Below are 13,805 nucleotides of genomic sequence, written 5' to 3'. Positions count from 1 at the left end.
CATGCCCCCCAACACACACATACATACATTTATTGCATGTTATGAAACACCCAAAACAATGAGAGGTCATATTATAAGGAAAGGAAAATACTTTGAAAAAAAAATTAAGTATATGTTGATTTTGTTAGGAAAAAAAAAGCTTGACAATCTGAAAAGTAAAATGAGGATTCAACTTGAGGCAGAGTGTTGTGGCTTTTTTTTCTCTCTCTTTTTAACCTGTGCTGTAGGCTGGCTTGGCATACAACACAGGGAAATTGTATGCCAGTGTGTCCTAGACAGAGTTAATCTGCACATGGAGTTCAGATTCTCCACCTGCAAAGGTTATCTTTATTTATTACTAAGAACTAATTATAATAACTCCGTCCTTTGGATAATCTGTGGGATGACGAGATCACAGGGTTTTGTTATACATTTACAGACCCCACCGGTCCCCCTCTTCGGCACGTTTGATCAGCTAAACAACCAATCAAAATCGCTTCTCCAAGAGGGGGGCAATCGCTGCAAGTGAAACAAGGAAACTTATGCTGTGTTCCAGACAACTCGGAAATTGAGATTTTCCGTCCTCCCACCAGAAAAAGTACTATGGAACGCCACTCAAAGTCAGAGTTCCTACTTGTAAATTCGGGACAAATCCATTTACCCCAACGTCATAGATAGAAAAGCAGTTATCTGACGCCACACAACAATGGCAGCACCCATGGAGGCGCACAGTGTTAATGGTAAACCATCAACTAAGGCAACGTAAAGTATAGTTGCCTGTATTTAATTACAATAATACATACTATTGGGGCAGTTGCTACAAGCCATCCGGTCCTTGTATAACCAAAGCGAGAGCTGTGTCCGCATTCTTGGCACAAAGTCAAACACGTTTTCAGTGGGTATCGGACTTCGCCAAGGTTGTACCTTGTCTCCGATCCTGTTTGTGATATTCATGGACAGGATCTCAAGGCGCAGCCAAGGTGAGGAGTGTGTCCATTTTGGGAACCTCAGAATTGCATCTCTGCTCTTTGCAGATGATGTGGTTTTGTTGGCTTCATCAGAATGCGACCTCCAGCGCGCACTGGGGCGGTTTGCAACCAAGGGTGAAATGGCCGGGATAAGAGTCAGCACCTCCAAGTCTGAGACCATGGTTCTCTACCGGAAAATCGTGGATTGCTCCCTCCAGGTTGGGGACGAGTTGTTGCTTCAAGTGAAAGAGTTCAAGTATCTTGGAGTCTTGTTCATGAGTGAGGGTAGGATGGAGCGGGAGATTGACAGGTGGATTGGTGCACCATCAACAGTAATGTGGACGTTGTACCGGACCGTTGTGGTGAAGAAGGAGCTGAGCCGGAAGGCAAAGCTCTCAATTTACCAGTCAATCTTCGTTCCAACCCTCACCTATGGTGATGAGCTTTGGGTAGTGACCGAAAGGCTGAGATCGTGGATACAAGTGGCTGAAATGAGTTCCCTCCGTAGGGTGTCTGGGCTCAGCCTTAGAGAAAGGGTGAGGAGCTCGGACATCCGGACAGAGCTCGGAGTAGAGCCGCTGCTCCTTCGCATCGAAAGGAGCCAGTTGAGGTGGTTCAGGCCTCCGATTAGGATGCCTCCTGGGCGCCTTTCTTTGGAGGTTTTCCGGGCACGCCCAACTGGGGGGAGACCCCGGGGTAGACCCAGAACTCACTGGAGGGACTACATGTCTAATCTGGCCTTGGAACGCCTTGGGATCCCCCAGGAGGAGCTGGAGGGCGTTGCTGGGGAGAGGGACGTGCCCTACTTAGTTTGCTGCCACCGCGACTTGACCCCGGAGAAGCGGCTGATGATGAGATACATATTATCATATAGTAAAACCTGTTCTGCATGTAAAGTGATGTCAAAATATGTTGACAACGTCATTAAGTAGGTGGTTATGGTAAAACAATCTCTTGAAAGTTAAAAGTTATCTCTGCACAAAAGTTATTCCTCTGTTTCATTTATATATGCAAGGAGGCTACACTGCTCACAATTCAATTGTTTATACAGTTGCCAATAAAAACACCAGTTTGACATGGTCAGCCATGCTTTTTGTTTACGTTTGGCGTCGTGCACCTGGAACGCTTGGAGGTCGGAAATTGACAAGTCCAACTTGGAAATTCCGACCTCAAACTATGAATGGAACGCAGCATTAGAGCGTTGTGACTTATGAGTTATGGTCATAGACCAATGACAAGCTAGATTCTCTAATGTTATATTTGGGTGCAATATCAAATCTAAAATGCGGCCAATGTGAGTGTGTCTCCAAGTGTTGAATTGGATTCTCCACAATCATATCCTATCCTGAATTCTCAACAATCCTATTTTACACAACTACCACTTGATCAAAACTAGACTAAATAATTAAATAATTCAAATAAAATTCAATGTTTATTCAAAATCTCAAAGCAAAATCTAGGCTAGTACTAAATCCAACAGGTGTCTGTATCCGTGTGAGTATATTTGTGGTTGTGTGTCCTTAGACATCTCCAGTGCTGTTTTTATTGAGTCACGTGTACATCCAAGAGTGACCCAGAGCTTTCTTTAGTGCCAGTTCAATGCATCTCTTACAGCCTTTTTTCAGAAGACCAGTCTGCTGATGGTGTTTAAGCCTCCTCCCCCTCCCCCTCCGCCAGAGGGACCACAGCTACCTGGAGGGTCATTATCATCTGAACCATTGGGCCTGAATGAGCAAGAGGACGATGAAGCCTGTAGAGCCTGGGTCCGAGCGTTCAGCTCCTGCTCCTATTACAGATGGAAATGGAAAGCAACACAAGTTCAGGCGTTTGTAGTTAATCTTATGTGGCATGTAGACAAAAGTAAAAAAAATATATTCCTAAGCTATGATACAAATTTAGCTTCATGCCTTGGTTTCAAACTGTATGAATAAGAGGCTTCATCTTCAATATGCTGATTTTTTTTTAACACATTAAAGATGCTCTTCTCAAAAGACTCTTACTTATTTTGCATCTGCAATGCCCTTTTTTTTTTTGCTTCCAAGAAAATTAACTTTCATTTTATGTTATGTGACACTAATGGTGAGAATTTGAAGGGCAATGCCATGTCATTAAGAGGCGCACAAGTCTTGTCACTTTGTGTTATTACAGCGCCCTCTAGGGTTGATTCACTTCAGCTAACTGCACAAGGTGCCTGAACAGCAAGTGAGCAAATCAATAATTCATGAAATCACACCTTCCATCTAACAACAGGAAAGTTAAATATTTGGATTTTATTTTAGCCAGAGCACACAGAACACTTTTCTGAGCCAAAGCTTGCACACCAAGAGCACAAGTACTTGTGTTTTCATAATCCATATGAATGATAATCTCAAAAGCAAGCCGTTTTTAAAAATGACGTTAGTCATATGCATATTAAATAGGAAAAAATAATACACTCATTTAATGTGCATGTCCAATGAACCACAGAGACAAGCAAATACTTTTGCTCATGTTAATCCCTTCATTTGACCTGCAAATGTGGCCAAATGTTTATCCAATACACAAGGTAGGAACACATCATGAAAAGTAACTTGGCTAAGTGAAAAAGTCAAGGCCGAAGCATGAAAAATATCTTTTTCAATCTTTTGGTGGCCTTGGCTCACCTGTAAGTACAGTTTGTTGTCCTTGGTAATGGCGTCCAACAGTTCTTTTTGGAGGGGAGGCTCGGTACTCAATCTCATTCCATTAGACGCCACTCCCTCATTAATGTTGCATTCTGTCAGATCCTGTTTCCTGTAGATGAGCACATACGCTGTGTCCTTGGGAAAGCGGCTGGTAACATTTTGCACTGACTGGAAAGATGTGAATGTCACCCGACTATCATTAAACAGTAGCCAATCCTTTGCCTCCTGGCCCCGACAAATAAGTGCCTCTGTTTCTTTTGGGGGAATAGTAAAAGCAGAGCAAGTGGCAGGGCTAAGCTCTATCTGACCGTTGCCCAAATCTTCCTCCTGAACAAAGTGATTGGCTGGATGTTGCCTTCCATCTGCCCCATTAAAGTCACGACCATAAGAGTAGTAGTGGCCACTCTCCGATGATACCCCAGAATGCATCACCACTGAGCTAAGGACATAGGGCACTGATTGGACTTTCCTTCCTACCCCTTCATTTATCTGCTCTGCTATGTCTATTTTCTTCTTACCCTCTTCCTCCTCATCCTTCTGTGAAGGTTTGAGCTTCTTAGCCTGGTTCTCAATGCTCTCTGGGGAGTCCACTTTCAGTAGGGATGAGGGATCTCTGGTTGATGAAGAGGCATGCATAGGTAGTCTCATGAGTGGTGGGATGGTGACATTGTCCAGAATCTTCCTTCGAACATGGCATTTGGCATCATAAGAAAATCGCAGCAAGGTGAGGATAAGGTACTCTGGTGCTGTTACCACCTTTATGGTCCGAACTGCTTGCTGGAGTGAACTGCACTTTTCACAGAAGTAGGCATTCTCTTCATCGAGGATCTCTGGAGCCAGAAAATAGTTCACCAGGTCAGGCACTGAGAGAGGAGGTTCATTTGTCACAGACAAAAAATGGACACTGCTCACAGGGGGCTTTACTGAGCCTTGCTCGGGAGCTTCACTGCCGCCATTGACTGATCCCTGGCTAGGTCCTTTGGGCTCCTCCAAGGATGCCTCCGTTTGAGGACCCCCCTTGGAAGTGGTGGAGGGGCAGAAAGCTAAAGATAGGTCTGTAAATGGCTCCTCTTTCTCAGAAATACTGTTGCACTGCATGCAGCGAATGCCTGTACTCAGTCTCCCACCAAACATCCTTTCTATCAGAGTCCTCCTATCATCATTAGCATTTGTTTGTAAAGAAGCCACAAGTGACTCTTCACCTCCCTGGGTACATGGCTGATCCACCAAGTCTTTGCTGGCAGTGACGCCTGAGGAGACAGCCTTTGGCTTGGCTGACTCCAGGAGTTGAAGGGTTTTTTCCTCTTCATGCAACCTTGACAGCACAAAACAAAGGAGCTTAATATACACAAAGAGAAAATATATCTTTCACTCTCATCAATACTACCATTAGAACGCACTGTGCTACATACAACTCTGTCTTTCAAACAAGCCCTATGCCAAATATTTTGCCTCCGAGAATGCAACTCACTTCAATTAAACTCCTTCCATACACAATCAAAAATCATGCTACTCAGCTGGTCTGCACCATCAGTTAATTAATATCTTAACTGACCATGACAATAAAGTTTATTATTTGTAATTAAGTGGTAAGTTACTTTTTTTTCCAGTCCACACTACTATTCATGAAGTGGTCTTTGAAAAACAAGATAGCTGAAGTGGTCAAATTTTTTTTTTTAATTTATAGAAAGGTAAAACTTTTGGATAAAACAATTCTATTGATTCCCTATTCTTCAATAGATAACTGATGAGTTATATCACTCTTATTATTATTATTATTGATTTTCTTCATGTGATAATAACTGTACCTGTCTAGGAGAAAGCGGAGATACTCGGAGCAGTCTTGCTGGGAGCCTGCATTGAACCAGGGAGGCCGAGACGACTCAAAGAAGTTCCGGGGAGCATATGCTGCCCTCTGTAGCACGTAAACAAACATGCATGCATATGCACGTGCGCACATGTGCATGCATGCATGCATGCACGCACACAAACACACACACACACACACACACACACACACACACACACACACAATTTCATCCCATGTCATTAGCCACCAAAAGTAACATCAATTATTATTCGATACACTGAGTAACACCAACCTGAGTGTGGCCAAGAAAGGCAAAAAGTAGCTGAAGCTTTTTCATCAGCACGTTAGCACCGTTTAGATGCAGCGATAAAACATGCCTCCTGAAACTGGGAAACAAAGGGCATGGGTTATCAAACACAGATTGTCCCAATTTAATCTTGATGTATCAGAACAGGTAAAAAAAGACTGCCTCAGAAACTGAAAACTTCACATTCCAATTTCAACATGAGTAAACAATGTGCCATGAAAGGTGTATTGTGACTTTGGAGCACCACAAACACACCTCAGCTGGAGCAGCTGAGTGGCCCTTAGACGTTCTAAAATTGTGTTATGTCTAAAAGGTAATTTATCATAATAAGAAGGAATAATAAACAAGGCTTGGTCAAATCCTAGTATATGGCTGGACCGTGTGAGGTCAATGTTTGCCATTGTGGCCAATTTGTTAGCGGGGTAGTCAGTGGTAGTGTCTATGATGTGAATTCCTGGATATTAAATGCTCGACTGCAATTATCCATAGTGGTCCCAGTAATATTTGCTGTTAAAGTGTACTGAAGTAGCATATCACATAACATGGTTAAGCGACGTTCGAGTTAAAAAAAAAAGTTATAAATGCAGTTGCAAGAACAATACTTTCCGCTCATATCTTGGGATGTTTTATTTGAAGGAGAACTAAATTGTAAGTATATTAACTCCCCCTCCTCTTTCATCTGTTTCTATCTGTGGATGTCTCTCATATTTTTCCAAGACTCACTCTGTATTGACAGGCGAATATACACAAAATGGACTGTAGCCATTGATAGCACCATGAATTGTGCATCACTTGCAACTGCTCTCTGCCCTGTCTCAAGGTCCGATTAACAAAAGATATTGCGCTAAAGATCTTAGTGCTGAGTGCAATTTGCCCTTGTTTTGTGTCTGATTCCAATTATCCATGTGGCAAAATATAAACGGTGGTTTTGTGCCAAGAACACAGTAGGCAGGTTTAATGTCATCCTCGATGTCATCAAGTATAGCAAGAATTATTAGACCCGGCAACCTGTATCTGAGAATAATTTCGGTCTCAGTTAAATCAAAAAGTGATATTCTCCTTCAAAATATCTGCTCACGAGCACACCTGGCATGATGATGCCTTTGCCTGGCTACAATCACTGCTGCCATGATCACCTGAAAGTGAATTCGCCGGTGTTTTTTCAGAGTGATTGGTATTTGGGGTGCTTTAACTGTGCGCTCTCCCTCATGTCTCTTGGCATTCAGCTGACTAATCATGTAACTTCAGTGAGGTTGTTGGTCACCTTTTCCAGCAACCCAGTCGTATCAAACTGATCACTCAAGTCAGTCACTCTAAACATGATCATTCAGTCAGTCAGGGTCATTTGCGTTTGTAGGGCTGGCCTGCCAGCCAGCCGATCTATCCACAAACAAATATTAAATGTTTTTCTTCCATCAAACTAATTAGTTACAGTACTACCTTGAGTGGTGATTTCTGGATACTGTTCTTTACATTAACAGCTATTAGTCCTCGAAGATCACCTGCCTCAATGACTTCAGACCAGTTGCCCTAACATCTGTGGCCATGAAAGCATTTAAGCGTATCATTCTGTCATACTTGAAATCTTGCACCTCCCCAATGATGGACCCATATCAATTTGCCTATCAAGCCAACTGGTTTGTTGACAATGCAGTTAGCATAGCCCTCCAACGTGCCCTGCAACACCTGGAATCACCAAACACCTACACATGCATCCTGTTCATAGACTTTAGTTCCGCCTTCAACTCCATCAACCCACTCAAACTCTTTACAATATTCTTGGATATGAACATTGATCCAGCTTTATGCCACTGGATTCTGAGCTTCCTGTGGAACAGGCCACAGAGGGTGAAGGTTAATAACTTAACCTCAGGTGCTCCTCAGGGCTGTGTTCTCTCCCCCTGGCTCTTCTCACTTTACACCACCCACTTTACATTCACAGACATTTCTGTGAAAATAATAAAATACACAGACGACACAACCACCGTAGGCCTCATCTCCAACAATGACGAAACCCAGCACTGCACTGATGTAGACCAAGCTGTCACTCGGTGCGCAAACAAAGACCTTCTGCTTAATACAGCCAAAACCCAAGAACTCATTATTGACTTCTGATGCATGCTGAATCCCAAAACACCCATACAAATTACCACTGACTCTTTTAAATTCCTTAGAACAAACATCAGCAATAACCTGAAATGGAAAATTAACATTGAACACATCACTGCAAAAGCTCAACAATGACTTTACTTTCTAAGGCAGCTTGAAAAATACTGGATCAAACAACTTCTCATTCTGTTTTACTCAGCCATTATCGAGGCCATTGTAACATCTTCTATTACAGTATGGTATGGAGGCACAGATAGTCAAACATGGAAAAACGTACAGCGGATTGTCAACAAAGCATCTAAAATCATAGGTAACCCACTCCCCTCAGCTGAATCTACATACACACTGGACTGTCAAGCGAGCAAAGATAATCTCTGACCTCCTTTCCTCAGGGAGGCACTACAGGTCACTGTCCACTAAGGCTATAAATGCTTCACAAACAGTTTTTTCCCCCTAGCTATCAGGATTTGGAATTCCTCCCTATTGTCCCCTCCTCACACACCACTGGCATGCATACTACCATTCACCTAATTGTTGTGTGTGATATGTTTGTTTCTGCTATTGTGTGACTGTACTGTACGTGATAATATGTGGAGTATCTGCTGTTGTCCATGGATGTTTTGTGCTGCAGAGTTTAACATGCTGTACTGAAAACAAATTCCACCGGCCTTGGTCGTGTGGCTAATAAAACAATCTATCTATTAGTACACAGGTGTGTATATAATGGGTATGTTATTACGGCTTCAACTACATTGGAACTGAAGCCCACAACTTATTTATTTTGTAACTGCGCTTTAGTAGTGTGTCCACTACTCACTCAGTGGCCATGAAGAGGGTCTGGATGATGCTGTTCATGTAGCAGGTATTTCCCAGGTTGATCAGGCCAGTCTTGCCAGTCTCAGACTTCCCAACATGCCTCAGCAAACCTGAAGCACATGAGCTAGACTGAGATGTCCAAGCACTCTGATTCAAAACCAGCTTGATCTTTTCCTCTCCAGGTTTTGTCAGATCCTGACAAAACAAAAACAGAAAATTAGGTTCATAAATTAATTACCTGTTTACTTTAATTACTTTGGCCAAAAGATAAATATTTCAAACACTGAAGAACAGCAAGTACAAATAAAACAGTCCATGATTTACCCAAAATGTATTCTGCTTTCATTGTGAGCAGAATACAATGATAAACATTTTTTTTCAATAATAATATGAGCATATTTGTAGACTAACTAATAGGTGTCCTGTTTACCTTGATGGCTTCTAGTATGTGGTCATAGAGTTCAGGGAAGCCCGAGTACTGATATATCATGCAATGTATGAGGTCAGTGAACTGCAGCAAAAAAGCCTTGCTGCTCGGGAGGCCATCAGTCCTCAGCGATTGAACAAGAGGAACCACACGTGGGACAACCTGGAATGGGGAGGGGGTAAACGCATCATGGAAATATGGCAATTATTTCACTGTTGGTACTGCCAATATTATGTATTCACAATGATCATACACTTGTGCTGGATGGCCAAGCAGACAATAACTGCACTTGTGGAATCCTGAGAGCTTTCAGTGTCATTAGGCAAGTATTTTCTCAACATGATGTTTTTAGATACTGATGACACTGTCCAACTAGGGACGACGGCTTACTATGCGAGTACTTCATACATCATTAGTTTAGGAGCTTTGTGGAGCCTAGGGTTTTGGGAAATGGAATCTACAGAGCTTTTAAGCAATTTAAGCTAGAAGAGAAGCACATGAGCAAGACACTAAGTAGCCATATGAAAGGGTAATGAGCTGTGGGAGAAGAGAGGAGATCCCATACCAAATGGAAAGCCTCAGGAGAGTGCTGGAAACTTAGTAGCATGTGGGACAGTACAACTAGTGCCCCTTGCCGCACAATTGGATACCACAGACGATTGAACACCTACAGGCAGTTGTAGAGAAAAATATTATTTTAGATGAACAAAGGAACAGTCTGTGGTTTAAGTAAGACACCTTATCAGTACTTAAGCTACAAACTTCCATATTAAATCAATGTGGTCGCCTGCTTTGGATGTTACCGAGTTCTCCAACAACCATAAACCTATAAAATGATACATTTTTCTTCATCTCCTTTTTTGATGTCACAAACGATCCAAAAAGAGAATCTCTGAATACATACCAACTCAATCTTGAGCAGAGTGACGTCTATGAGGATGGTGAATTTCTGTACTGAAGCCAGTCCTTTCAGCAGAGCAATGACCCAGGTGTCAACATGTTGGGCCAGAGGCCAGGAAAGCCAGTCTATCATTCTAGATGGACAAAAGAAGAGCGAGTCTATGAGTGAATAATAGGCCAAACATATGGGAAAGCTAAGATGTATCGACTGAACAACAGAAAAACAGCCTTTATCATTTGTACAATCTCCAACAAACTTATAGAGAGATAAAGCAATTTCAAGTTATGTCCACAATAACTAGGGTTGAGATTTGACCTGCAGAGTGCCTTTGTCATGCTAGCATCTTTGACATTCTGGTCTGTGGTGAGGCTCTTGATAAGCACTGTGATCATCTGGAGGGGTATGTGCTGAACCAGGCTGGCCAGGGCAATGGATGGGTCAAAGCCAGAATCTATAAAGAATTCAATGGACAATGCAAATGTGAATAAAGGTACATTTAAAGAATTATATTAAAGAACAAAAATTCAGTTACTACACAAGCTTGTGTTTGCATTTCAGTGGGTAATAAGAAAAATATACAGAGATACATTTCAATTCAATATAGGGCTGGGTGTTATTGACAAAATAAAATATCAAAATATTTTTTACTAAATACCTCAATATGGGTAATGTGACAACATTTTGGAGATGACTATTGGTGCTTTCATAAGATACTATTTATACACAAGAACATTTTGAGTAATGATCGTTTAGTAATGTGGATATGATGACCAAGCATGCACAGGCATTCACTGTTCAATCCACTCAGCTAAACCATTCGAATAAGATCAGAAACTTTACTGTAGTGCAGCTTTTAACACCAGGGAATGACAATATTAACAGCTAAGTCACATTATGGTAACAAAAATCCCAGACGATATCTAGTCTCCTATGATATTGAATCAATATATTGCCCAGCTCTAATTTGATCTGTTTTACATTAGTTACAAAAATATTAAGCCCTGACCTATATTATGATATCTTCTCTAATGAGTGTAAGAAAGTAGGAGTCATCTTAAAAATCTTCATAGAAATTTCATGTTTTAACAATGACGTAGTTGTTCTCTTTTTGTTTTTAATATGCTGAATTTATCCACATTCTCTATTCTTCTTTTTTTTCTGAAAAAGAAACTTGAAGAAAACCCATCTTTTGAATAGGATTCAGTTAAACCCAGATAGGTGCATTTACTTATAACACAGCCTCTAAAATAAAAAGATTGGATGTGGCATTGAGACTAAAGATTAAAAATTACTGAAAGCAACAAAATACATATTTTTTATCAGGTGAAACTTTCAAAATAATTAAATAAATAAAAAAAATGAGCCAAGTAATCAAAGTCTACTTATTAACAGCAGGGATGAGATTTCTCTTCTAAATTTTGAATCAACACTCGAACATGATTAACACTCCTTGTAAAGGGACATAAAGAGGATCAAGTCACACAGTTCTTTCTCATACAAACTAGCATCTTGTAGTCATAAGTATAAACTACTGATGCCATTGCTTAGACAAACAACAGAAATTCTTTGTGAATATATAACTTTAAGGTTCACTTGTAGCCTAGAAAATTGGTATTGATTTAAATAATATAAGAATATGCAGTTAAGGCTAATTTAAGGAACGGAGTCTGTTAAAATAAATCAAAATGCTTTTTTCTCTAACAAAATAGTCATTATTACTCTAGTGTAAATGTACCGGCCTATTCTGTTTGCTCCAAAACCAGCCCTTCAGATAGATTAGATAGCTGGATAGACAGCTAGACCGATAGATAAAACAAGCCAATATCACACAAAGGCACAGGGCAATGAGTGAGGGGGCCATTATAAATTATAACAGGCATAGACAACCATGTGCCATGGTGTGCCATGAGTATGTGGGTTTTCCATCCAACCAGTCACTACACAAGGCGATTTCTCTGATAAATACACCTTCAATCAAACAAGACAGATTTAATCAGTGAAATCACCTAGTGTAGTATTGGGTTCGATGGAAAACCTGCATACTTATGGAACTCCATGGCACATGGCTGCTGCTTATGCCTTAACTATAATAATATATATTCTAACAGTAGAATATATATTGTACGAGTCACTCACTCTTTGGAGCACACAATGCTTCAACAACAACTGACAGCAACTGAAAGCGCTTAGTCGGCAACAAGGCATCAACTGCAATAGTCACCTACCCTGAATCCGCCTTAAGGTTAAGGTTACTTTATTGTCTCCCATGGGAGAAAACTGTCTTGGATTAAAGGAAGGAGTAAGAGTCTCACCAGTGGAAGAAATTATTGCAAAGACCTCTTGCAGTGAGGGTAGCAATGTGGCTGGTTCAGCCTTCCAGATGTTCTGCAGTAGTGTGCTGACCTTAGTCACTTGACCCACATACTCCCTCAGCTCCCGCTCCTGGCCAGCAGGGCAGTGGAAGTAGCTAATGGTCCTTACAAGTTGCTGGCAGAATAGAACAGCTGACTTGTCCCTGGGGATGCACTGCACAAAGTCTGCCAGCAGGGCACTTAGTCGGGCACAAAGGAAAGGCTCAGGACGCTCGCACACTATCCTTAAAACCTCCACCTGGATGACAGTGAAGATATCTAGCACCGAGGGGCAGCTGATGAGCAGTCGCAAACAGCAGTGAATGTAGTCCATTATGGCTGGGTCTTTACGGTCAAGCTGACAGTAACCTTGCTGCAGCAGAGCAAGAACAAAGTCTTTAGTGAAGAACTGCTCAAACTCGGCGCGATGGTAGCGAGCATAGGCTTCCATAACTTGGAAGCCCACCTGTTTCTGAAAAACATCTTCACCCAATAAGATGAGACGGGTGGTGACAGTATATAACGCCTGGCATTGCTCCTCTGTCACTTCTCTCTCAGCCGCTTCAACGACCCTCTTCACAATGGCCTTCTTCACTGGAACAGAGTGATTGGAGCTGACGAGGGCCTCCAAAATCTTGTCCATGATGACAGCCTACAGAAAGCAGGGCGGTAACGACATTATGAACCCAACTTTAACGAGTCAGCAAGGGAGTTTATCCTAAACTTATCCATTTAAATCTCCATACCTGACTGCACAACAACATAATCGAGCAAACGTAAACATAATCACATCACGTGTTGACTGTAAGCCATTTTCCCCCATTATGTTTTCACTTGGTGATACACCATCCGAATTTAAGATATCGGCTAGGCGTTGCTTTAACATATATTTTCAGAAATTGGGCTGAAAAAATACCCAACAAGCCCTAAAATCAATCCAGTTTGTTTCAACTAGCAAATGTCTGAGTGAACAGATATTATTCACGTTAGTTATGGCTAGCTTAGAGTGAACAAAGCAGCAAAACAGGCCCAGCCAAGTATAGCTGTTAGGTGCCACTGACTTAGCATAAATGAAGCAATGATAAATGCGGGTCAGAAAGATGTGCTGCTTACCCAAAGAAATCATGACAATACCATCCGACCGGAATATCTAACTGCGCCAGTGGACCTTGGCCGTCTTTGGCGAGTAAAGTGATATTTTGGTTACTTTGATTACTGGAATCAGCTGATTAACCGTCCTACAGCGTCATTCCAGTGGACAGAAATTGTGCTAGGACCCCTGTGCGCTAATTTTGTCGTCTTGATTTTGCCTGCTCTGAACGACAGAGCAAGCATATTGATTAAGTCGCTCGCATAAATAGAGTGAGAAAATGCAAACATTCTAGCTAGACTTTAATCACAGTTACCTAATGAGAATTACAAACGTACTGTGACAAAATACGTTTGTCAAAGTAACTGTACAGGCGCTATTTGT

General features: G+C 41.6%; 1 protein-coding gene across 1 annotated transcript; it reads right to left on the bottom strand.

The window, feature by feature from the left end:
• Nucleotides 1-2,037: 2,037 nt before the first annotated feature.
• On the bottom strand, nucleotides 2,038-13,523 carry usp38 (ubiquitin specific peptidase 38). The gene is made up of 13 exons (XM_056279517.1): nucleotides 13,445-13,523; nucleotides 12,293-12,983; nucleotides 10,296-10,431; nucleotides 9,984-10,113; nucleotides 9,645-9,746; nucleotides 9,083-9,241; nucleotides 8,654-8,847; nucleotides 5,713-5,806; nucleotides 5,419-5,525; nucleotides 4,806-4,925; nucleotides 4,129-4,763; nucleotides 3,590-4,074; nucleotides 2,038-2,733 (listed from the first exon to the last, which is right to left on the bottom strand). Exons 2-13 carry the CDS (start codon nucleotides 12,972-12,974, stop codon nucleotides 2,569-2,571), a joined length of 3,009 nt encoding a protein of 1,002 aa, XP_056135492.1. The 5' UTR covers nucleotides 12,975-12,983; nucleotides 13,445-13,523; the 3' UTR covers nucleotides 2,038-2,568.
• Nucleotides 13,524-13,805: the final 282 nt, after the last annotated feature.

The sequence above is a fragment of the Lampris incognitus genome, chromosome 5 (assembly GCF_029633865.1).
Source record: "Lampris incognitus isolate fLamInc1 chromosome 5, fLamInc1.hap2, whole genome shotgun sequence".
NCBI classification, from domain to species: Eukaryota; Metazoa; Chordata; class Actinopteri; order Lampriformes; family Lampridae; genus Lampris; species Lampris incognitus.
This window is presented reverse-complemented; position numbering and strand designations above follow the sequence as displayed.

Coding starts and splice junctions, on each gene's coding strand:
- usp38 (XM_056279517.1), bottom strand. CDS start 12,974: ATGGACAAGATTTTGGAGGCCCTCGTCAGCTCCAATCACTCTGTTCCA. Junction 10,432..12,292: donor TGCAATAATTTCTTCCACTG/GTGAGACTCTTA, acceptor AATTCTTTATAG/ATTCTGGCTTTGACCCATCC. Junction 8,848..9,082: donor ACATACTAGAAGCCATCAAG/GTAAACAGGACA, acceptor TTGTTTTGTCAG/GATCTGACAAAACCTGGAGA.